This window comes from Mobula hypostoma, chromosome 8 (assembly GCF_963921235.1).
Source record: "Mobula hypostoma chromosome 8, sMobHyp1.1, whole genome shotgun sequence".
NCBI lineage: Eukaryota > Metazoa > Chordata > Chondrichthyes > Myliobatiformes > Myliobatidae > Mobula > Mobula hypostoma.
In genome coordinates, this window is record NC_086104.1 from 153,687,491 (window position 1) to 153,712,958 (window position 25,468).

Here is a 25,468-nt window from a genome sequence, read left to right on the forward strand (position 1 = left end):
ACATAAGTAACTTATCAGTCTTGTGCGCATGATATTTTAATACTTTGGAGCTCACGCCACCGATTCCATCCACAACGTCCTTCCGAGACTCCAGCCACCCTCCGAACCCCCGAGGTCCGGTATCTGCCACCTTGGAACCGCTGTCCGTTCCTCACACGTCCGTCCTCTCTGCTCGCCTCCCGAAAAAGCCCGCGCTCCTCAACTCAGCACACATATACAAGATATACAAGACTTCCATTGGCTAACAAATGAATACAGTTTCCATTATCACATTGTATAACCCAAACATTGCTGTTACAGAGAACCCCTTGCTCAACAGTTAACAGTATGAGAAGCCATTTTAATGTAATACCTCAGAGAAGCCATTTTGATAATAAGCAATTAACAGTTAACAGTCCATCTAGTATTACTGAGAACCCTACATTAGGAAAGGGAAGTTGAAAACTGGGAGGCTCTGTCCAGTTAGCTTAACATTATGTAGTCAGAGAATGGTTAAGAGCACAGAGGGCCATTTGACTTTACCAGAATAACTCCCTTGTTTCACCTGTCTAACCAAAGTGTGTTTTTAATATCAGCTTTATCCCTCAGTATCCATCTGCAAACTTCTACTTTTGCCTTTATGGGTCCCACTCTCCAAAATTATTCTATAGGCATGCACTGCCTATATGCATTTACGACTCTCGTGCAGTTAACTTTTTCTTGTGTTCTATTTGCTCCACAGTTTACGTTTCCATTCCAACTATTTTGTAATTCACCTGCTTTCTGTTAGTGGAAGTTTCTCATGCTCAATTATTTTTTGCGGTTATTTCTTCTGTGTCTGTTTCATCAGTTGAGAAACTCAGAATCTGTTCCGTTTTGTCCCTGGCGTGACTGTACCTCGTCTAAACCGGAACCATCTCTTCCAGAAAGGCAGGCCACTGTTCTACTAAGCTTTACCCCAAGTCAGGCATCAGTTTTGATGAGAACCAGTTCCACTCAATCTATTGAAATTAATCATTTTCCAGTGATTTTTACTTTGGATTGCTCCTTTTCTTTAAACTTTAAACTCGTGATGTTTTCTTCAGTCTCCAAGATGCTCCCCAACTAGAGCTTACTGCCCCTCATTCCTTGAATCCAATAATTCCTCCTGCCTCACTGAACTAGGGACATATCACTCTAGAAAATTATCCTGAACGCTTCACCATGTGCTTAATATTTATCTTCTAGTTTTTTAACATGTACTTTTATTTTTTTTATTTACTACATAGTTTTCACAACTATCTGTAATAGCTCTGTATGCTGATCCTTCTCTCCGATCAGCCAGCCATAGAAATATGGCATAAATACAGCATAAACAGAGTCTATTAACCACCCATGTGGACTAATTCTAATCTCATTTTTTTTTTTATTCTCACCATTCCCTCATCAATTCCCCCCAGATTCTTCCATTCATCTACATTTTAGGATTAATTTACAATGGCCGTTTAACTTAACAACCTGCACACCTTGTGATGTGATAGGAAACTGGTAGGGGGAGGGGAACCAGAGATCTTGATACATCACCTAATTTTGGGATCCTTGCAGGTGGAGTGACAAAGGCCCAGTAGCCCATTCCTAGAACGAAGGGCTTGCTCTGAAAGAAGGGAGGAAGTTGGGCCTCCAGAACTTAGAAATACAGATCGAAACAAGCGGCTTTGGAAAGATAATGCTGGGAAGAGTTCAATCAATGGTGCAGTCCCTACCACAAAACCAAAATGAGGAATTTCTTCCTCCTTCCTCTAATGTTGTGAATCCTGAGTTTTCTCTGTACCAGTGAGCTTCAAAGACAGTCATTCAGGACTCAGCTGCATTCTTAGATTACAGGGCATTGAGATATAGCAAGAAAGTCTGTTGGCGTCTTACTGTTCAATCTCACAGGTCTGCCTCTCCATCTCCTCTTGTCTTCTGGCCAATATTACCTCAAAATACCCTGCAGCCACTGCACTCGAGGAGCTGAAGTATGATCTCATCACTTCTCATGAGGAAGTGGCTTGAATCTGCTGAACTTCACTGGGTGTTTTTTATAGGCCACCCATTAGTAACAGGGATAACGAGGAGCAGATAGGGAAACAGATCCTGGAAAGGTATAATAATGTCGTGATAGGAGATTTTAATTTCCCAAATATTGATTGGCCTCTCCCTAGAGCAAAGGAGTGGAGTTTGTTAGGTGTGTTCAGGAAGGTTTCTTGACACAATATGTAGATAAACCTACAAGAGGAGAGACTGTACTTGATTTGGTATTGGGAAATGAACCTGGTCAGGTGTCAGATCTCTCAGTGGGAGAGCATTTTGGAGATAGTGATCATAATTCTATCTCCTTTACAATAGCATTGGAGAGAGAGATAGGAACAGATAAGTTAGAAAAGCATTTAATTGGAGTAAGGGGAATTATGAGGATATCAGGCAGGAAATTGGAAGCTTAAATTGGGAACAGATGTTCTCAGGGAAAAGTACAGAAGAACTGTGGCTAATGTTCAGGGGATATTTGTGTGGAGTTCTGCATAGGTACATTCCAATGAGACGGAAGTTATGGTAGGATACAGGAACCATGGTGTACAAAGGCTGTAATAAATCTAGTCAAGAAGAAAAGAAAAGCTTACAAAAGGTTCAGAGAGCTAGATAATTTAGTGATCTAGAAGATTATAAGGCTAACAGGAAGGAGCCTAAAAAAGAAATTAGGAGAGAGAGAAGGGGCCATGAGAAGGCCTTGGCAGGCAGGATTAAGGAAAACCCCAAGGCATTCTACAAGTATGTGAAGAGCAAAAAGATAAGATGTGAAAGAATAGTGTGACAGTGGGGAAGTGTGTATGGAACCGGAGGAAATAGCAGAGGTACTTAATGAATACTTCAATATTCACTTTGGAAAGGATCTTGGAGATTGTAGTGCTGACTTTCAGCAGACTGAAAAGCTTGAGCATATAGATATTAAGAAAGAGGATGTGCTGGAGCTTTTGGAAAGCATCAAGTTGGATAAGTCACCAGGACCGGATGAGATGAACCCCAGGCTACTGTGGGAGACAAGAGAGGAGATTGCTGAGCCTCTGGCGATGATCTTTACATCATCAATGGGGATGGGAGAGGTTCCGGAGGATTGGAGGGTTGCGGATGTTGTTCCTTTATTCAAGAAATGGAGTAGAGACAGCCCAGGAAATTATAGACCAGTGAGTCTTACTTCAGTAGTTGGTAAATTGATGGAGAGGATCCTGAGAGGCAGGATTTATGAACATTTGGAGAGGTATATGATTAGGAATAGTCAGCATGGCTTTGTCAAGGGCAGGTCATGCCTTACGAGCCTGATTGAATTTTTTGAGGATGTGACTAAACACATTGATGAAGGAAGAGCAGTGGATGTAGTGTATATGGATTTCAGCAAGGCATTGATAAGGTACCTCATGCAAGGCTCATTGAGAAAGTAAGGAGGCATGGGATCCAAGGGGACATTGCTTTGTGGATCAAGAACTAGCTTGCCCCAGAAGGCAAAGGGTGGTTATAGACAGGTCATATGGTCATATTCTGCATGGAAGTCGGTGACCTGTGGTGTGCCTCGGGGATCTGTTCTGGGACCATTACTCTTCGTGATTTTTATAAATGACTGGGATGAGGAAGTGGAGGGATGGGTTAGTAAGTTTGCTGATGACACAAAGGTTGAAAGTTGTTGTGGATAGTGTGGAGGGTTGTCAGAGGTTACAGCGGGACATTGATAGGATGCAGAACTAGGCTGAGAAGTGGCAGATGGAGTTTAACCCAGATAAGTGTGAAGTGGTTCATTTTGGTAGGTCAAATATGATGGCAGAATATAGTATTAACGGTAAGACTCTTGGCAGTGTGGAGGATCAGAGGGATCTTGGGGTCCGAGTCCATCGGATGCTCAAGGTAGCTGTGCTAGTTGACTCTGTGGTTAAGAAGGCATAGGGTGTATTGGCCTTCATTAATCATGCAATTGAATTTCGGAGCCGAGAGGTAATGTTGCAGCTATATAGGACCCTGGTCAGACCCCACTTGGAGTACTGTGCTCAGTTCTGGTCACCTCACTACAGGAAGGATGTGGAAGCTATAGTAAGGGTGCAGAGGAGATTTGCAAGGATGTTGCCTGGATTGGGGAGCATGCCTTGTGAAAACAGGTTGAGTGAACTCGGCCTTTTCTCCTTGGAATGACGGAGGATGAGAGGTGACCAGATAGAGGTGTTACGCACACGCAACCCTGGGGAAAGTACCGGTTACATGCACACAACACTGTAAAAGCATCAGCAGCAATAGAACACACCTGGAGTCTGTTTTTTGATGTTAAAATCCACTATCTTTATTTGTAGCTACTAAATATAGTAACTTAACCAGGTAATCCAAAAGTTAGCAATGTTATGCATGTATAGGTGTTTAGATAAATTTCCCAAACTTATTCAAGCTCAGGTGGCAAGAGTTACAGTCTTACAATAGTATGTAAGAAAGTTCAGTTCAGGTCAAATGACAGAGTTGTTACTGTTGTTATGAGGGAGGTATTTGTAATCCAAAGGCAAATGTTGTGAGAAGGCAATTATGACGATATTCCACAGATCCCACGACAGCAATACAAAATAACAATAGCAGTAGGTTTTATCTCCGAAGTTGTTCCACTCCACACACGGAAGTATCACTGAGTGATCTTCAATGAATATCCTTTCAACACAAGTGGTACCACACCTGAATTCAGCTACGGGACATCCCAAAGTGGTGGCCACAGGATACTCCAACAGAATCCACATATGGATTATCACCAACAGTAGCTTATCACAAAGGGGACCCTCTTCATGGGAAAACTACCACCCAGGCAAGGGTAGACACACTGGTAGTTTCCACACGGTTACCCCAAACACACAACGTGGTAGCCACTTATCCAGTTCCATGACAACGCAATAACTCCAACAGTGATTTGCCACAGGGTGCCTTTCTTCAGTGAACCACCACACCCAGACAAAGGGTAAATACACATGTGGTATTCACAAAGGTTTTCCCCTCACCAGAGTACCACTCCTGTGGTTTAACTGTGTGACAATCACACTTCTGTATTCCAATAGAATCAAACTCACCCTTACGGGCTACTAGGAGAGAGTCCAAACAGTGACCTCTTTGTCACTAGGTTTCTTCTGTTTCAAACCTTCCTCTCCCCTCTTCTTCCTCTGCAAACTTCTTCTAGTTGCAGCACTTGTGAGAGTCGTTTATCAATACTCTGGATCGATCTCAACTCGCCCCTTTTGGGCTACTGAAAGTTTAAACCAGTGACCCCACTCACTGGTGTCTTTCATTGAACAAAACCATCTTGACTCTCAGCATGTGTCTCTCTATGTGTGTCTGTAAGAGGATCATCTGACCTTTCTTATTCAAAACAAGCTGCGAGAAGCCATTAACATTCATTATCCATCAAATAACTCCACCTCTCTCACCATAGTAACCAAGCAATTTTGTAGTCAGCAGAAACCCAACAGTGCAAAAGGCAGTCTCAGTCTCCTGGCGTTTTAAAGTGACAGTCCACAGAAAAAATGAACTCTAGGGGTACATAACAGAGGTGTACAAGATGATGAGAGGCATTGATCGTGTGGATAGTCAGAGGCTTTTTCCCAGGGCTGAAATGGTTGCCACAAGAGGACACAGGTTTAAGGTGCTGGGGAGTAGGTACAGAGGAGATGTCAGGGGTAAGTTTTTTTTACTCAGAGAGTGGTGAGTGCGTGGAATGGGCTGCCGGCAACGGTGGTGGAGGCAGATACGATAGGGTCTTTTAAGAGACTTTTGGATAAGTACATGGAGCTTAGAAAAATAGAGGGCTGTGGGTAAGCCTAGCAATTTCTAAGGTAGGGACATGTTCGGCACAATTTTGTGGACTGAAGGGCCTGTATTGTGCTGTAGGTTTTCTATGTTTCTGAGTAGTTCATGGCCACGGTAAAGGAGGACTGGCTGTTCACCTTGTGCTTCTTAATACAAATATAGAGCTGTAAGGAGAAATATACAATTTGCATCAGACCAGAAAATTAACCAGTTTCACTGACTTCTGCACTTCCTGCACTTACACAATTAAAGGCTAGATATGCTGTAGCATGTAGCTAGCCTCCTGACTCACTAAAATATTTCTGCACGGCCCAAGTCAGGAGTTTGACTGAATTCTTGCCTCTTTAATTCCAAGAACATTCAGCCTGTTTGTAGGTTGCTGGGTGTGTGCGTCAACAAGTAGCGAAGCTAAAGATCAGCAGATTCAGGTTCTGAGGGATATGTTGTGTGGCTAAATTGTTGAGATGGAAATCATGAAAGTATTGAATGCTGAGGAAAACGTGGACTCGATATCTCTTACTTCAGTTATAGACTGTTCAGGGGGAACTAAAAAGAGATTTAATTGTTGGATATTGCTGGAAAGAAAGGGGAAAAATAAAGGAAGGATGGTAGAATTTATGAATGAGAAATTATGGGTATTTTGACCTAATGACTTCCTTCAGTTCCACAATATTGGGCAGCACAGTAGCATAACTGTTATTGTAATGCTTTACAGTGCCAGCTGTAAGATCAAAGTTCACTGTTTCCTGCTGGTGTTTCAATTCCCATTTCAAAAATGTACAAGTTAAGACTTGTAAATTATGAGCACGCTATGTTGGCACTGTAGACATGGTGACACTTGCAGCCCGCCTCCAGTGCAATCTCAACACAAACAATGCATTTCACTGTATTTCCATTGAAGTGTGACATTCACACCATCAGGTCGGAGGTTACCCAGACAGAATGGGGTGTTGCTTCAGCATCATAGCAGTAGAAAAGGCCCTGGCCTGACATATTGGAATAGGAAGTCAAATTCCGAGATCAAGAATTCCAAAAGTTCACCACACTATAGTTTTTTTTTTCCTCTTTAGTTTTCTATCTCCCCACAAAAGGATCATCAGTGCAAGTGAAATTTTATAGTTAGTTTTCTCCATTATTGCAGTCATACATTATAAAGATCGTTGTTACGCTGACAAAATCTGTAGCCTAATACATATCTCTCCACAATCCAGAGCAATGGTATGAACTGCAGGATAGCATATCCTGTGGTACATGTGAGAACATGGTGCATCATCTCAGACTGGCTCGGAAGAATGGTTCAGAAGTAGACGAACTGCTGGAGAAAGGCTGCAGCTCCTTGTCTGGAACCCAGCGTTCTCTGGTGAGTTCATGGGGATGTGAAAGTGCACGTTTGGGCTCCAACAGCAATGATGCCAGAAATTCATCTTCACTCAGAATTCCACTAAAATAATTTGTTTTTAAAAGTGTCCAGCAAACATTCAGACACCTCCAGATTCCACCCTTCCAGGGCAAGGACATTTTAGGTCATTACTGGTGGAGATGCTGGGTTTGGTAGATGCACGTGTGACACTCATATTAAGAGTGAGTCAGCACATTGAAATGTCTGGTTACATTTCCCAAAATGTATTGGTTCAGCAAGAGGTCATGGATGGAAGATCCATCCCAGCTTCTGCAAGGTTCTCACAAGCCAGTCTTCTGATACTTTAGTTTCCTCTATTTATGATATCAAGGTACAGCTGATAACACGGAATATAGAAAAGGCTTTCAAATTAGATGACTTCCCAGCTGTTGAACTGAAAGCCTGGTCATCTGAACTAGCTGTATCCCAAGCTCCATTTCCATATTTAACTACTATCGTGGACAATTGCCCAGGAAGTCCTTTTAGTAAAAAGGCAAGAAAATCCAATCTAATTGCTGCCCAGCAGATTCACTCTGAGTCCTCCATAGAGTCTCGGAAGGAGAATTCAACAGCAATTCAACATTCAGATTGGGTTTCACAAGGACTTCACAACCCAATACTGAGCCTTGTCCAGGGGGCTGAATTCAAAACAATCTTCCATTGTTTGACTATTAGGCATAGCAGAATGAGGCCGTTTCAGCCTGTTGCATCTGCTCCAACATTCGATCATGGCTAATTTATTTTCCCTCTGAACCCCATATTCCTGCCTTCTACTTGTAACCTTTGACCTAACTTGATGCCACTCAGTGGCTGGCAGAATGATCTCTCCTGGGTTGTGATTGATGTAGTGGGGGATTGGAAAAGCCAGCAAAGGGGTATCATAATTCCCAAACCTTCACTGCAGTCTCCGTACCTCTCTCTTAACCAGTGAGCTAATTGATAGATTTCCTCCACAATCTAACTGTAAATTTTTGGTACTTTATTTTTTCTTGCTGGCGGTTTGATGTTTATCTTTGGAAGCTTTTTGTATGACGCATGGCTCAGGGGTTGAACACCTAATGGGGTTTTTCCCCTCACTTTTCCTTGCTTAGTAGGATTTTTTTTTCTCACCAAATTTTTTCAATCTTTAAAACAATTTTTTTTTCTTGAGACATTGTAAGTGTTGCCTACTTCGATGTACTCTTGTTAATTTTGGATAATAATAAAAAGATTTGAAAGAAGTATTTAACCAGGATCCTGCTATATATTGTAGTGCGAAGACACCCCCATCATGAGGTCAGAAGGATACTTGCTAAAGGTGGAAAATGTCTAAATTCATAAGGAATTGCAAAAACCAATGAAGCAGTCTGTGCATTAATGACAATGCAAATATTCCCTTCCTGCATGAGATGCACAATCTACAAAATGCACTTCAGTTACGCACCCTAGCTACTCTGACAGTGCCACCCAGACCTGCATCTCCACTGACCTAGGAGGCCAGGGTGCCTGAGAATGTCTGGCTTGAAAATATTGCCGGTCCTTCATTGTTGGCGTCTTTGAACACCCTGCCCAACTACATCGTGGGAGTACTGTCCTTAAATAAAATCAGCCATGAGCAAATAGACTCGATTGGCTGAACACCCTAATTCTGTTCTGGTCTTATGGTCTTGCCAGAGGAATGTTAGCACTTAAAGAAGGGGCAAGCAGTGAATATTAATCTTGCATCCACTCCCTGATTACAGAAAATATTTGTACAACAGATTGAAATTAATGCAATAATGGAGAAGGAAGGATATATAGGTTGGGAGTCTCAAAACAGAAACAGGCAACTGTAGCAAAGGACACAGTGATTAGCAGGTGCACACATGTTGCAACTGAACAAGAAAAGTGGAAGTGAAGAAAGGAACTGAAATTATGTTCAAGGTTCACTTAAAACAAGAAAATATTTAGCCACTTCCATAAATACAGTCAATATATTTGCGTAGCACTTCTTCCTTGCTGCAAATTCCAACAGCTCCTTTCTAACCCTTCACTTGGGTGTCTATAGTATCAGGCAAGTTCTATATTGTCATTTTTAACTGGATCCTTGAAGCCCAGTTAATTGTCTGGTAGGTTTCCATTGTCATTTAACTAAGCTGCAGCAACATCATCCATTTCTACCCGTCACCCTCTCCTGGCTTGGTCAGTCCCAACGAAGGTTTGGTTGGGTTGTGAACAGTGTAGGGGATTGTTATAGCTTGCAACAGGACATTGACGGGATGCAAGTCTAGGCAGATAGGTCACAGATGGAATTCAACCCAGAACTATGAAGTGATTTACTTTGGAAGGATGACTTTGAACATAGGATTCTTGGTAGTGTGGAGGAACAGAGGGATCTTTGGGCTCATGTCCACAAATCCCTCAAAGCTGCTGAGCAAGATGGGATGGTTAAGGTGTGTGGTGCTGGCTTTCATCGGTCAGAGGATTAAGTTCAAGAGCTGTGAGGTAATATTGCAGCTCCAGACCACACTTGAAGTATTGTATTCAGGTTTTAGAGTTATAGAGTCATAGAGAAGTACAGCACAGAAACAAGGCTTTGGCTCAAGAGGCTTTGGTGAGCAGAGGCTGAGGACAAGCCTGCTCCCAGTGAGGTAAGGCCGGGTACGTTCCTTTAATTATTTTAATTAACTTAGGAGTAGGTAATGGAGGCAGCAGTTAGGGTAGTTGAGTGCTCCGTATGCAGTATGTGGGAAGTCAGGGACAGCATAATTGTCCCTGATGACTACACCTGTAAAAGGTGCATCCAGCTGCAGCTCCTGACAAACCGAGTTAGGGAACTGGAGCTGAATGAGCTTTGAATCATTCATGAGGCAGAGGCAGAAACAGACAGGAGTTTCAGGAAACATGCAACTCACACATAAAAGTTGCAGCAGGCCGGGCAGCATCTATAGGAAGAGGTACAGTCGAGTTTCGGGCAGACACCCTTCATCAGGACTAACTGAAAGAAGAGATAGTAAGAGATTTGAAAGTGGGGTGGGGGGGGGGAGAGCTCCGAAATGATAGAAGATAAATACATGGCTAAGGAGATGGTGCAGGAGGGAGGGCTTCATGTTTCTGGACAAGTAGGCTTTGTTCCAGGGAAGGTGGGACCTGTTCCGATGGGACGGTTTGCACCTGAACTGAATGAGGACTAACATCCTTGCAGGTACATTTGCTAGTGCTGCTCCGGGGGGGGGGGGGGGGGGTTAAACCAGATGTGCAGGGGGAGGGGAACCAGAGTGTTAGAGCAGATAGTGAGGTGGAGGAGGATAAAGATCATGCGAGGACTGCATGTATAGACAGAAATCAAAGGTTTGTACGTGATAGAAATGTTCTCAGGTGCATCTATTTCAATGCAAGGAGTATTGTAGGTAAGGCAGATGAGTTTAGGGTGTGGATTGGCACGTGGGATTACAACATTATTGCTATTAGTGAGACTTAGTTGCAGGAGGGGCAGGACTGGCAGTTTAATGTTCCAGGGTTCCATTGTTTCAGACGCGATAGAGGGGGAAGGATGGAAGGGGAGGAGTGGCATTACTATGAGGGAAAATAGCACAGCTGTGCGTAGACAGGACAGCCCAGAGGGCTTGTCTACAGAGGCCATAGGGGTGGAGCTAAGGAATGGGAAAGGTGTGACCACACTAATAGGGTTGTATTATAGACCGCCCAATAGTCAGAGAGAATTGGAGGAGTAAGTCTGTAGAGAGATAGCAGACCGATGTAAGAAACAGAAAGTTGTAATAGGGGATTTTAACTTTCCACATATTGACTGGGACTCCCACACTGTGAAAGGGTTAGATGGCTTGGAGTTTGTCAGATATGTTCAGGAAAGTTTTCTAAATCAATATATAGAGGTACCTATGAGAGAGGATGCAATACTTGATCTCCTATTAGGTAACCAGACAGGTCAGGTGACAGAAGTATGTGTAGGCGAACATTTTGGGTCCAGTGACCATAATGTCATTAGTTTCAAGTTAATTATGGATAAGGATAGGTCTGTTCCTCGAGTTGAGGTACTAAATTGGAGAAGGGCCAATTTTGTGGAAATGAGAAAGGATCTGGGAAGAGTGGATTGGGATAAGTTGTTATCTGGCAAGGATGTGTCCAGTAAGTGGAAGGCCTTCAAAGGCGAAATTTTGAGAGTGCAGAGTTTGCATGTTCCTGTCAGGATTAAAGGCAAAATTAACAGGCATAGGGAGCCTTGGTTTTCAAGGGATATTGGCGATCTGGTTAAGAAAAAGAGAGGTGTATAGCAGGTATAGGCAACAAGGAACAAATGAGGGACTTGAAGAGTATAGAAAATGTAAGAAAACACTAAATAAGGAAATCAGGAAGGCAAAAAGAAAACATGAGGTTGCTTTGGCAGATAATGTGAAGATAAACCCGAAGGGTTTCTACAAGTATATTAAGAGTAAAAGGATAGTAAGGGACAAAATTGGTCCCCCAGAAGATCAGAGTGGTCGTCTGTGTGTGGAGCCTCCCGAGATGGGGGAGATCTTAAACAGTTGTTTTGCAATGTATTTACTCAGGAAACTGGCATAGCATATATGGAAGGAAGGGAAACACACAGCAGTGTCATGGAACATAAAGAGATTAAAGAGGAGGAGGTGCTTGCTGCCTTACAGCAGATAAAGGTAGATAAATCCCCCAGGCCTAACATGATATTTCCTCAGACCTTGAGAGAGACTAGTTTAGAAATTGCAGGGGCCTTGGCAGAAATATTTAAAATGTCCTTAGCCACGGGTATGGTGCCGGAGGATTGGAGAGTAGCTCATGTTGTTCCGTTGTTTAAAAAAGGCTCCAAAAGTAAACCAGGTAATTACACGCCAGTGAGCCTGATATCAGTAGTAGGTAAATTATTGGAAGGTGTTCTGAGAGATCGGATATACAAGTATTTGGACAGCCAAGGGCTGATTAAGGATAGTCAGCATGGCCTTGTGCATGGAAATTGTGTTTAACGAATCCTGTAGCATTTTTCAAGGAGGTTACCAAGAAAGTAGAAGGGAAGGCTATGGATGTTGTCTACATGGAGTTTAGTAAGGCCTTTGACAAGGTCCCACATGGGAGGTTAGTTCAGAAGGTTCAGACACTGGGTATCCATGGAGAGGTTGTAAACTGGATTCGAAATTGGCTGTGTGGGAGAAGACAGAGAGTGGTAGTGGATGATTGCTTCTCAGACTGGAGGACTGTGAATAGTGGTGTGCCTCAGGGATCTGTGCTGGGACCGTTGTTGGTTGTTGTCTGTATCAATGATCTAGATAATAATGTGGTAAATTGGATCAACAAGTTTGCTGATGACACTAAGATTGGAGGCATTATGGACAGCGAGGAAGGCTTTCAAAGCTTGCAGAGGGATCTGGACCAAATGGAAAAATGGGCCAGAAAATGGCAGATGAAATTTAATGCAGACAAGTGTGCTGTTGCATTTTGGAAGGACAAATCAAGGTAGGGCACTGAGGAGTGTGGAGGAACAAAGGGATCTGGGAGTTCAGATACATAATTCCCCAAAAGTGGATTCACAGGTAGACAAGGTTGTAAAGGAGGATCTTGGCATCCTGGTGTTCATAAATCAAAGTATTGAGTATAGGAGTTGGGATGTTATGGTGAGGTTGTATAAGACATTGGTGAAGCCAAATTTGGAGTATTGTGTGCAGTTCTGGTCACCTAACTATCGGAAGGATATCAGTAAGATTGAAAGAGTGCAGAGAAGTTTTACTAGGATGTTGCTGGGTCTTCAGGAGTTGAGTTACAGGGAAAGATTGAACAGGTTAGGACTTTATTCCTCGGAGCGTAGAAGAATGAGGGGGGATTTGATAGAGGTTTACAAAATTATGAGGGGTATAGACAGAGTAAATGCGAGTAGGCTCTTTCCGCTTAGATTAGGAAAGATAAATACGAGAGAACATGGCTTTAGGGTGAAAGGGGAAAGGTTTGGGGGAACATTAGGGGGAACTTCTTCACTCAAGAGAGTGGTGGGAGTGTGGAATGAGCTGCCATCTGACGTGAGTTTCAAGAATAAATTGGATAGATACATGGATGGGAGAGGTCCGGAGGGTTATGTACTGGGTGCAGCTCAATGGGACTAGCAGAATAAAGTTTCGGCACAGACTAGAAGGGCCGAATGGCCTGTTTTCTGTGCTGTAGTGTTCTATGGTTCTAAGCCACGCTGAAACCATTTAAACTCCTGACTCCCATCGACCTGCACCAGGACCATACCCCTTCATATCCCTACCATCCACATACCTATCCAACTTCGCTTAAATATTGAAATCTAGCTCGCATGCACCACTTGTACTGGCACCTTGTTCTAAACTCTTACGACCCTCTGAGTGAGGTTTCCCCTCACGTTTCCTTTAAACTTTTCATCTTTCAGCCTTAACCCATGATTCTAGTTGTAGTCCCACTCGCCCTCAGTGGAAAAAGCCAGTTTGCATTTACCCTATCTATACCCCTCATATTTTGCATACCTCTATCAAATCTCCTCTGTCTTCTACGTTTCAAGGAATAAAGTCCTAACCTATTCAATCTTAGTAACTGAAGTCCTCCAAATTTTCTCTGCACTCTTTCAACCTTATTTACGTCTTTCTTGTAGGTAGGTGACCAAAACTGCACACAATACTCCAAATTAGGCCTCACCAACATCTTTTACAACTTCAACATAACATCTCATCTCCTGTACTCAATACATTAATTTATGGCCAACGTGTCAAAAGCTTTCTTTACAACCCTGTCTACCTCAGACACCACTTTCAACGAAGTATGGACTTTTATTCCCAGATCCTTTTGTTCCACCACACTTCTCAATGCTGTGTAAAAACTACCCCAGTTGGACCTACCAAATTGCAAAACCTCTCACTCGTCTGCATCACATTCCATCTGCCATTTTTCAGCACATCTTTTTCAGCTGATCCAGATCTCTCTGCAAGCTATAATAGCCTTCCTCGCTGTCCACTATACCCCCAATCTTGGTGCCATCCACAAATTTGCTGATCCAGTTAACCACATTTTCATCCAGATCACTGATGTACAGTTGCAAGAAAAAGTTTGTGAACCCTCTGAAAATACCTGGCTTACTGCATTAATTACTCATAAAATGTGGTCTGATCTTCATCTAAGTCACAATAGACAAACACAATTTGCCCAAACTGATAACACACTAACAATTGCACTTATCAATACTGAGTACACCGTTTAAAGCATCACAGCCCAGGTTCAAAAAGAATATGTGAACCTCTGGGGTAATGCCTTCTACATTGTAGAGATGCATGAAGATGGAAAAAGGCTACAAAAGCATTTCTAAACACCCAAGTGTTCCCCCACTAACTTTGTTCACTCCAACAATGGCTGCTCTGCTTGCCCCTGCCTTACTTTACTTTGATCTTGCTCACGAACATTAATTGCCTCTGCTCGAAGCTCCAAATAAAAATTGCCAAGAGGTGCTTCCTTTCCTACTTTGGTTGCTGCATTATAGGAAGGTTGTAGAAGCTTTAGAGAGAGTGCAGAGGAGATTTACCAGAATGCTGCCTGAACTGGAGGGAGTGTTTTATGAGGCTAGTTTGATAGCTAGAGTGTGGGCACGTGGCCAAGTGCTTAAGGCATTGAACTAGCGACCTGAAGGTCGTGAGTTCGAGCCCCAGCTGAGGGAACGTGTTGTGTCCTTGAGCAAGGCACTTAATCATACATTGCTCTGCGACGACACTGGTGCCAAGCTGTATGGGTCCTAATGCCCTTCCCTTGGACAACATCGGTGTCGTGGAGAGGGGAGACTTGCAGCATGGGCAACTGCTGGTCTTCCATACAACCTTGCCCAGGCCTGCGCCCTGGAGAGTGAAGACTTTCCAGGCGCAGATCCATGGTCTCGCAAGACTAATGGATGCCTCCTATCTGATAGCTAGAGCATTTCTCTTTGGAGCGAAGGAGGATGAGAGGTGACTTGACAAAGGTGTACAAGATGGGTAAGAGGCATAGAGCGAGTGGAGAGCAAGATACTTTTTCCTAGGGAGGGAATGGCTAATACGGGGGGGGGGGGCATATTTTTAAAGTGATTGGACAAACATAGAGGGGAGATATCAAAGGTTAACTTTTTTTACACAGAGAATGGTGAGTGCATTGAACCAGGGTGTTTGTAGTGGCACATTTAGGACATGAAGAAACTAGTTAGATACATGAATGATAAGAAAATGGAAGGTTATGTAGGAGGTAAAGGTTGGATTGATCTTGGAGTAGATTAAAAGATTGGCACAACAGGGTGCGCGGGCTGAGGGGCCTGCACTGTGCTGAAGTGTTCTATGGAATACTTCCCCATGCTCATCTGTAACTCTCTCATCTTTGCTTTCTGTTAGTTGGTGTACACTGTACTGATGGTAAGAACAATGTACAGTAGTATTTGTTACTTCTACCAGATAGAACTGATTTTCTTTGTTTGCTTTGATCTTCTCAGTGTGAAAACTTTGTTCACTCTTACAAACCAGAGCTAAGTGGAATGCTTCAGAAGTCCCAGGAAGAAAAGGACATTTGTGGGGTAAGTTTAAATGACATCCTTCAGGTATTCTTCACGTTTGCGAAGAGGGATTTCTAGTAATTACTGATCAGATTTCTTTATGGAAATGTTTTGTTGAAATAATGACTGCTTGCATTCATCATTATGAATTGTGAGACTGTTAGGTGATAGTACGGAAGGAACATGGGTCTTTGCGGCACGACAAGTTATGTGAGCTGCTGATCCTGTCTGCTGTGGCTCGCGCTAATTTGGGCTGTTCAAAATATCAAAGGCAATTAACGTTATTATTCCAAGAGGATGTTTCCCCCTTATTTTACAAAATGCCTTTGGAATTGCAAATGGGCATGATTGATCCATTCGGAAAGCTAAGAATTCTGCACAAATGCAAAATGTTAGAAAAGCTCAGCAGGAGGAGGGGTAATATCTGGGGTTGGTGACCTTTCATCAGAAATGGGCAACTACTGTGGCTGAAGTTGGAGAGAACAAAGAACTGCTGTAATAGTGGGGGCCAAGTGAGTGATGCAAGTAGTTAATAGTATACTTGCTAGATGGGGGTGGGGCGTGAAGTAACAGTGCCCAAACCATTTATACGGAGAACGGTAGCTGTTGAGATTTGCTGCAGTCTCACCTTGACAATGTCCACCTCATTCTTCCCGTTCTCAACTTCCCTTTCATGATTTCAAGGACCAGTATCTTCTTTTAAAAAAACATGAGATTCCCATGAGTATCACAAGTATGTATACTGTACACAACCTTGAGATTCATCTCCTTACAGGCAACCACAAGAAACCCACTGGGACCTATTAAAATGACTGTCAAACACCTAATATGCAGAAAAAAAACAATTTGTGCAAATAATAAAAGTAAACAAATAACATTCAGAACTGAAGTTCATGAAAGTGAGCCCACAGCCACGAAGACATTCACAGCCTAACTAGGAGCCTATTAGTTGCAGGCCACTGCCGCAATTCAGCACAGAGATGAGTAAACTTCACGGAGCAGGCAGTTGAACAGCCATTCCTCACCTCTGACCACAATACCCTGACCATTTCAATCCAGCCTGGTGCTTAAATTGGCCAAACCTCGGGTATGTCCCCACTCCTGGACCCAGGCCTTCCACTAGTGTTGTTGACCACATCAGTTCCATTTCCTGCATTTCTGGTCTCACTCCCTCCCCCACCCACACAAAAATGGTTTCCCTATCCACTTTTCAATGGTTTCGCTATAATTTCTATTACCTCTGATGTAATATTATCAACTGACATCTTCCTGTCCTAGGGGGAAGTTGGCTAATACAGGGGGCATAACTTTAAGGTGTTAGGAGGAAAGTAAAGGGGACAGATTTTTTTTACAATGTTGAGTGCTTGGCTGCCAGGGGTACTGGTACAGGCAGATATACTAGGGACATTTGAGACTCCTAGATAAGGCACATGAATGATGGAAAAGTTAATGCTGTGGGGAAAGGAATGGTTGGATTGATTTTGCAGTAGGTTAAAGGGTTAACACAACATTGTAGGCCGAAGGGCCTGTACTGTTCTAATGTTCCAAATTTTACTATTCCAGCACTAGCTTTTGTCAGCCATCCTCTTTCTACATTTATTTCCCTTAATTCACATCTATCAACAGGTCATTGGCAATCAACAAGCTGCGTCCACAGTCGTCCTGATCTCTACCCTTTGTTCCCTCCACCATTTTCCCAATTGTTCTTTAATAAAATTACACTTGTTTCCAAACCTTTACTAGTTTGGGTGAAAAGTAGTTTTAATCAACCTGAAATGATAGTTTTGTTTCTTTCTTCAGGTGCTGAGTATTTTCAGCACAATCTTTTGGAGTTGTACATACCCATAATGGTGCAAAATGATTTTAACTAGTGTCATGTCGCACATTTACTAATAGGAACTGAGCATCTGTATAAGGAAGAAGACCATACCACTGCTTGGAGAGAATAAGTGCACTTGGGGACCAGCGTACTGGTGTAAGGACAAAGAAACAGCCACCAAGTGTAATGTAAGTAGACTTCACATTGTGATGTGATAGGAGAATAGTGTTAGCAGCCAGAGACAAAAAAAGAAGACAGTGGGTGACAAACTGTTTATTTTTTCCCCCCTGGAGTATTGCACTGAACCAACAAAACTGAGAATTGAGAGCCCGCCTTTCACACTGTGGTCACATCCAACTTAAAGATCTGAATATAATTTATACCAATATCAGGGGTCTGTACTAGAGCACCATGACGACAACAGGAACAAGGTATTCTGCAACAGTTATTTCGTAATAAACTGCAGAGTAGGGCCTTCCAGGCACCAGTCCCGCAATCCCAATTAACCCTAACCTAATTACAGGACAATTTTTCAATGACCAATTAATCTACCTGGCATGTCTTTGGAATGTGGGAGGAAACCGGAGCATCTGGGGAATAACCCACATATTCCATGGGGAGGATGTACAGAGACTTCTCACAGAATGACGCTGGAATGGAACTCCAGACTTCAGAAGGTCACAAGCTGTAATGGCGTTGCACTAACCACAATGCTGACATGGCACCTAGATGATGTATCACATTCACTTTTCCAGTGAAGCCAATGTAATCTCAGGGAATAGAACTTCATTTTTCCACAAGTTTGCTATAGCCATCAGGATGTGGCATTGAGTTCAACAATTTCAGCTAACCAGCCACTGCAGTTTGTGAGAGAACTGGCTGATATCATTTTCCTGTCTATCACTTGATTCCCTGAATATCTCAATCTTGTACAACTGAGCCTTCACAGTATTATTCAGTGGAGAATTCTAAAGATTCACTTCTTTCTGAGTGAAGGGTTTCACTCGTCTTAAATTTTATTTTGAGACAGTGATCCTGGTTCTGGACTCCCTATCCACTCCAGTAAGCCCTATCAGTTGTTTCAATGGGATCACCTACCAATCTTAACAAGCCCATCTACTTAATCACCCCCTCATGACGAACCCACTATCCTAGTATTCACTCTGCTGAATATTTGCTGTGCTCCCTCTCATCACAAGTATATCCTTCCTTGGGTCACAAAATTAAACCTATACTGATTCAAATGCAGCCTCGTTTGGAATCTAAATAATTAGAGGAATACATCTCTATTCTTGTACTGTGATCTTTCACTAAAGGCCAAAGTAACATTTATCTTACTGCGTGTTAACTTCTTGTGTTTTTGCACAAAGAAAAACCACAAGAAAATAGGGGGGGTAGTAGAACCTTCCATTTATCAAGCTGCTCCACGGTTTACTATGATCATGCCTGATTTACGATGGTCTCACCTACTTTCCTATGCCACTGCCTTGATCTTTCAGATGCACCTTAATAGTTCTCTCTCTACTGAAAGTTGCACTGCCTTTCTTGTCTGCAGTAGCAACAGATCAGCTGTGCAACATTTCAGGTGGCTTCCTAGTCACATTTACAAAGTAGATGTTTACATTTACAAACTTCAAATCAAACCCTGTTACTGTCTCAGATGAGGTAATAACTTCAATCAGCAGCCTCTTTGTGAAAAGCCTATTCATATGCAATCTGCAGCCAAAATGGTGACAAGACACAGTGGCATAGCAGTTAACCTAATGCTACTACAGTGCCAGTGACCCAGATTCAATTTCACCGCTGTCTACAAAGAGTTTGTATGTTCGCTCCATGGCTGCATGGGTTTACTCCAGATGCTCTGGTTTCCTCACACATTCCAAAGACCTACTGGTTAGTAGATTAATGGGGCTCATGGGTGCAACTGGACAGCATAGGCTCATTGGGCTGGAAGGGTCTTTTACTATGTCGTATCGCTAAATAAAATTAACAAACGTAGGCTAGCTCACACAAGGCTTGAAAGTAGTTGATAACTACAGGCATTCCCACATCCTTTCTAAGACATGATTCCTTCTGTTCTTGTACCTGTGAAGGGCGGCAGCAATAACCACATAAAGTAGGAAGAAATGAACAGGTTATAATCCATCTTGAGAAATTCAACAAAATTATGAAGTTTTAAAGATTAGGAGATTGAAAGGGTGTTGTGAATTCTGATCATGCAGAGATATCTTATTTCTATTTGGATTTTTTAGGCTGTTGAACACTGCAAGAACCACGTCTGGAACTAGAAGTCATTTCGTATCACTGGTGGAAGACAGCAGAAATTAAATATTTTAAAAATGCAAAGGCTGTTCCTTTAGTACCCATTAAATGATTCTGCTTGTGTGTGCATGTTTCCTTTAAGCAATTTTATGTTGCTGTAGCTTGTGCATTCAATGCAATCCCTGTAATTGTGAGGTGTTACAGACAAAATTACTGGTAATCCTTTACTTCCATCTAACCAATATTAACAGATGCTATATTTGCAGAGTTTTAATGACAAGAATTGATTAGGAATTTTGTTTTAATCAACTGTTAAAATTTAACATTTTGAAAGGAATGGGAATTGAACATGAGGTAGAAGCTCAGTGCTACTAAAATGAAAAAGACAATGGCAACAGTGCATACAACAGAGGTGGAACGTGTCTATCAATTTCTCCTTGGACGAAAGAAGGGTGAGAAGAGATTTCTTGGAGTTTGTGACAGGTTTAGAGAAGCTGTTCTCAACTGTAAGTGGTTCGTGGAATTGGTGAAATGAAGTTGATTTGATTGCTATGCCTAGAGCCGGCAACAGATTTCCTGCTTTGTGTATTAAAGCAACTGTTGCTCTTAAATGCAGTGGTTTAATAAATTAGTTACTTTGGGGATTCAGTTTGAGGAGAAATTTTAATTAAAGCAAATTTCCTTGCCTATGAGTATTTTAAAAATAATTCACTGTATATTAGTGATGGTCTTTATGATCTCTGTTTTTGGACGTTACTATTGGTTATATTAATAATGCTGTCAATGAATTGTGGTTGACAGCTTGTAATAAAGATGAACAACACAGCTGGGATTAGTACAATAAATTAATAGCAAGAGAACAAAAATGCTTTTTAAAATATGATTGTGACAGAATTTAAATCAATCATGTAGATTTACTTGTTAACATTTCCTTGATTATTAGTCTTGGTTATAACTGTGTGCAAAAAATTATTCTTTTATTGGTTTTACATTTATTCAGCAGAATAAAGTGCTTTAAAATTATGTTCTGTTTCTTAAATAAACTTTAATCAACATCCCTTTTTAAATTTGTGATTCAATCTCATACCCTTAATACTCAGCTGCTGTAGAAAGCATCACAAATAAATCAGTTTGAGAAAACATGAAATCATAGTAGAGATGTCAGCCTCTCCCTCATCTGAGTTTCCTGTATGGAATCCATCTTCCCCACAGTAGAAGACTGCCCAGTGACCCAGATTTAAACCTCAGCCTCTGACGGTTTGGGGGTTACATGTTCCTGCTGTGACTGTGTGTGTGGCTTTTGCCCAGGTGCTATTGGGTTCCCTCCACATCACACGGATGTTCAGGCTTGTAGGTTGGAAGTCCCCTGTCCCTAGGTAAAATCTGAGGAGAATGACAATAGGATTAGTGTAGGGTTCATGTAAAGATGTACTCCATAGTTGAGACAGACTTGGGATGTCAATGGCCTGCTGCCTTGTTCTGCGTGACTGTGCAACTCTTAATTATAAAACTATAAATGTAATTAGTTTTCCATTATCCAAAGTGCCCCAGGATAAGGGTATGCACAAAACGAACAGTTGCCAGAGGACCAAATCCTGCTCAAATAAGATTGTCGATCACCACCATCCGGGCTTGTACGTTTGTTAGACAGCAGGTAAAAGCTATCACCTGCAGAAGGGCAAACAATTGGAACATAACATATGGTGTCACTCTTCAGGTGGTTAAGATTTGTTCAGTTATATCAACAATAGAGTATTCATACTGACACCAGTTGCTCAATGCTAAAACAATTCTGAAAATTTTATTTACCCCGGTTGACAGAAATGAGCTGGAAGGTAAGAAGCAGACAGGAAAATACTTCAGTGATATAATTTCTATAAAATAGAGTAAGAGTAGAAATTATTTCAAACCAATCCAAAAACCACCCCAAATCCCCAGACCACCCTCCTTCAGTGTTCGGGACTGACCAAAAGGTCTTACGCAGTTGAATCCACTCAAAAACATTTTACAAAATTAAGACCTGGGAATTACACACTGATGTTTCCGGTCTGAAACAAGACATACAGCCAGTTTCTGCAACCTGGAATGGCTGTAAAATACAGTAACTTATCTCTCTTCTCAGCTCTGCAGCATTTGAAACATCAGCCAGAATGCTTGAACAAAATAAAGCAAGGTCATAACAAAAATACAGTGAGATTTGCAACATCCTATGGGAATCATTGTCAGTGTTCCAGCAAACAGAACACAAGGACAAAAATGAAGAGAACAGGAGGTGATTAAATCAGTTGGTGCCGTTCCCAGGCAAATGGAATAATTTCTGCTGTTGCATGGCACTCTGTCAAATGAGACCCATTCCATCAAAATAGTCATGGCAATACCTCCTGGTAGCAGGATCTGAGTTACTGTACTCCCTTCACAAGTCAGTATTGAACTTCTTATTCTTTCCTTTAGACGTGCAGCAGCAGAGGTGGGAAATCACTTTGCACCAATGACAAATCAGTTCAATCCATATCTGCCGAACACTGGGATATAGTCAGAGTTTGGTTTAGCTAATGCCAACAGCTTCCAGATCTGCTCACGTCAAGGCTGCCATAATCATGGGTCAGCTGATTCTCTCTGACCCCGTTCATGCACCGTTCTGACTGGGCAGACTTTCATCACCGTCTTCTCGCCTCTTCCAGATCTGTTGGTGAAACAATACACTTTTTAGCAACATGTGAATCAGCGACTAGCTTACTCGGGTTTCACCGGTATTCCCCACCTCCACCAGATTTCTCAGCAGACAATTAGCCAACCCATGAACACTACTATAGAAACATAGAAAACCTACAGCACAAAACAGGCCCTTTGGCCCACAAAGTTGTGCCGAACATGTCCCTACCTTAGAAATTACTAGGTTTATCTATAGCCCTCTATTTTTCTAAGCTCCAGTACCTATCCAAAAGTCTCTTAGAAGACCCTATCGTATCTGCCTCCACCACCGTTGCCGGCAGCCCATTCCATGCACTCACCACTGAGTAAAAGACTTACCCCTGACATCTCCTCTGTACCTACTCCCCAGTACCTTAAACCTGTGTCCTCTTGTGGCAATCACTTCAGTCCGGGGAAAAAGCCTCTGACTATCCACACGATCAATGCCTCTCATCATCTTATACACCTCTATCAGGTCACCTCTCATCCTCCATTGCTCCAAGGAGAAAAGGCCGAGTTCACTCAACCTATTCTCATAGGGCATGCTCCCCAATCCAGGCAACATCCTTGTAAATCTCATCTGCACCCTTCCTATGACTTCCACATCCTTCCTGTAGTGAGACGACCAGAACTGAACACAGTACTCCAAGTGGGGACTGACCAGGGTCCTATATAGCTGCAACATTACCTCTCAGCTCCTAAACTCAATCCCACAATTGGTGAAGGACAATATTTTTGTACTATTTATTTTTATATTTCTTATAGTAAGTTATAGTTTTTTTAAGTGTATTGCATTATACTGCTGCAGCAAAACGACAAATTTCACGACATATGTCAATGATAATAAACCTCATTCTGATCCTGAACTATGTACCTGAGCAGCAGCATCCGGCTTTTCCACTCCAATGGTTGGTTTGTTTTCAGACTTTCACATATGGGTGCAAGAGCGGAGTGGCTCAGATTCAGAATCGGGTTCATTATCACTGACACATGTTGTTTTGCGGCAGCAGTTCCGTGCGTACGTACAGGAGTTACTATAATATGTAATATAAAAAATAAACTAGCAGTGCAAAATGACAGCAAAGTAATGAGGCGATGTTCATGGACTGTTCAGAAATTTGATGGTGGAGGGAAAGAAGCTGATTCTAAAACGATGGTAGAAATCAGAAGAGGGCAGCCCTAGGTGGAGAGGGTCTTTAATAACGGATGCCACCTTCCTGAAGCCTCGCCTTCCCAATGCAAAGTCCAATCTAATCAATGGGTTACTACCAGCACTTCTTTTGATCTTCTCCTGGAGAAGGACTTATAAACTGTCCCTCACTAAAATATCAGCTTTGCTTACTTTGGCATGCCAATGCAAACCAGTGGTGTAAAAATCCTATGAGTGTCACGCCAAATGTTACAGTGATGGGGCTGGTGAAAATAAGTACTACACAGAAGAGATTAGGGCTGAGACAGGCTCGAGGGGCTGAATGGCTTACTCCTGCTCCTAATCTCTTATATACATTCAGATATTTACATGTACAGTAATGGAGAAACAAAAGGGGTCAAAGTACAGGCTGGTTAAGTTCAAAGTGCAAACATTATCAAAGTATGTATACATTATACAGCCTTGAGATTTGTCTCTTTACAGGCTGTCACAAAACTAAGAAACCCAAAAGAACCCATTTTTAAAAATCCAACAAACCCCAGTGTGACAAGAGAAAGTGAAAAAGTTGTGCAAACAACAAAAGCAAGCAAAAAGTTAGGGACAGTAGGAGAGAAAGCGTGATGTAAGAGAGTAACTAGGAATACGAATAATGGAGTTTCAAAAGCCTCTAGTTGTAGAGGAATGGGAAGATTACAAGAAGTATGAAGTCCAAACGGTTTATGGAAGGAACAAGCTAAATTAAGGGAAGGAGAAAAGGAGTTAAAATACACAGATTTCAGGACTGGTACCCTGGCCTTGCAGCTGAGTTACCCAGGTGTACTCTCAGCCAGGTTCTGTTCTTAAAATCTGTCTGCATTACCTTAAACTCTGTTCCCATAATCTGCACTCTTGTAACAACACAAAAAGCAATAAATGGAGCAGAAAAGCATTGCACGTGTAAACTGCCACTAGCAGGACTAACCTGAATGTAAGCCTCAGATAAAGTAATCATCTGTGGCAAAATGTCAATTACTTGTAGATCTTGCAGCTCGTACCACTTCCCTGTACCCTGAAAGGAATGCACAAAAAAAAAGATGTAAGCATTATATCTGCAAGGCATTTACTTACATAACCAAAAATTGTGCCTAGTATTGTGTGTCTGGTCAAACAATTAACTGCAATATTTCCCAGTTTACAGATTCAGACCAACTAATACAGATCTTGAGGCAAGTAATATGCAAAAAAACTTGGACTGGAAATCACAGGAGAAACTCATTAAAAAAGTTGACATAGAATGAAGCCATTACTGTCATGTCCATTGACAAAGAACCTCTCAACCTAATCACACCTTCCTGCCCATTGCCATGCATGTCCCATTTCTTCAACAACTCTATGTGTTCCTCTATGAGGAGCACTTTCTTTAAACAGAGAGTGGTGAATCTGTGGAATTCATTGGCACTGATGTCTAGGGAGGCCAAGTCATTGGGTATATTTTAAGCAGAGGTCGAAAGGTTATTAAGGGTGCCAAAAGTTACAGCGAGAAGGCTTTCAGATTAATGGATTATTGGGATCTCTTCTGAGGAAGATCTGACCTGTACAAAAGGGACGGGCTACACCTGAACCCAAGGGGGGGGGCAATATTTTTGCGGGCAGGTTTGCTAGGGCTGTTGGGGCAAATTTAAACTAATTTGGCGGGGGGATGGGAACCGGAGTGATAGGCTGAGGATACAAATGTTGATTTACATTCAGAGGTTGTGTATAGAGAGACTATCAGGAAGGACAGGCAGATGATAGAGTAAAATTTCAGTCAGTGGGATGGCTGCAGTGTAAAAGGGGGACAAAACTGAAAAGAGTGGC

At 42.2% G+C, this 25,468-nt stretch overlaps 2 protein-coding genes across 2 annotated transcripts in view; one reads left to right on the forward strand and one right to left on the reverse strand.

Moving 5' to 3' along the window:
* The window catches only part of LOC134351073 (prosaposin-like), a 56,951-nt gene extending 36,105 nt beyond the window's left edge, over positions 1–20,846 (forward strand). Inside the window, exons 8-11 of the mRNA XM_063057121.1 lie at positions 7,026–7,174; positions 15,651–15,731; positions 17,607–17,717; positions 19,782–20,846. Coding sequence (XP_062913191.1) covers positions 7,026–7,174; positions 15,651–15,731; positions 17,607–17,717; positions 19,782–19,817 — 377 coding nt within the window. The 3' untranslated portion in view covers positions 19,818–20,846. The remainder of the gene's footprint in view (positions 1–7,025; positions 7,175–15,650; positions 15,732–17,606; positions 17,718–19,781) is intronic.
* A 138-nt stretch (positions 20,847–20,984) lies between these two features.
* Positions 20,985–25,468, reverse strand: part of usp39 (ubiquitin specific peptidase 39) — a 54,345-nt gene continuing 49,861 nt past the window's right edge. Inside the window, exons 12-13 of the mRNA XM_063057120.1 lie at positions 24,594–24,680; positions 20,985–22,474 (exon numbers count right to left, since the gene is read on the reverse strand). Coding sequence (XP_062913190.1) covers positions 22,418–22,474; positions 24,594–24,680 — 144 coding nt within the window. The 3' untranslated portion in view covers positions 20,985–22,417. The remainder of the gene's footprint in view (positions 22,475–24,593; positions 24,681–25,468) is intronic.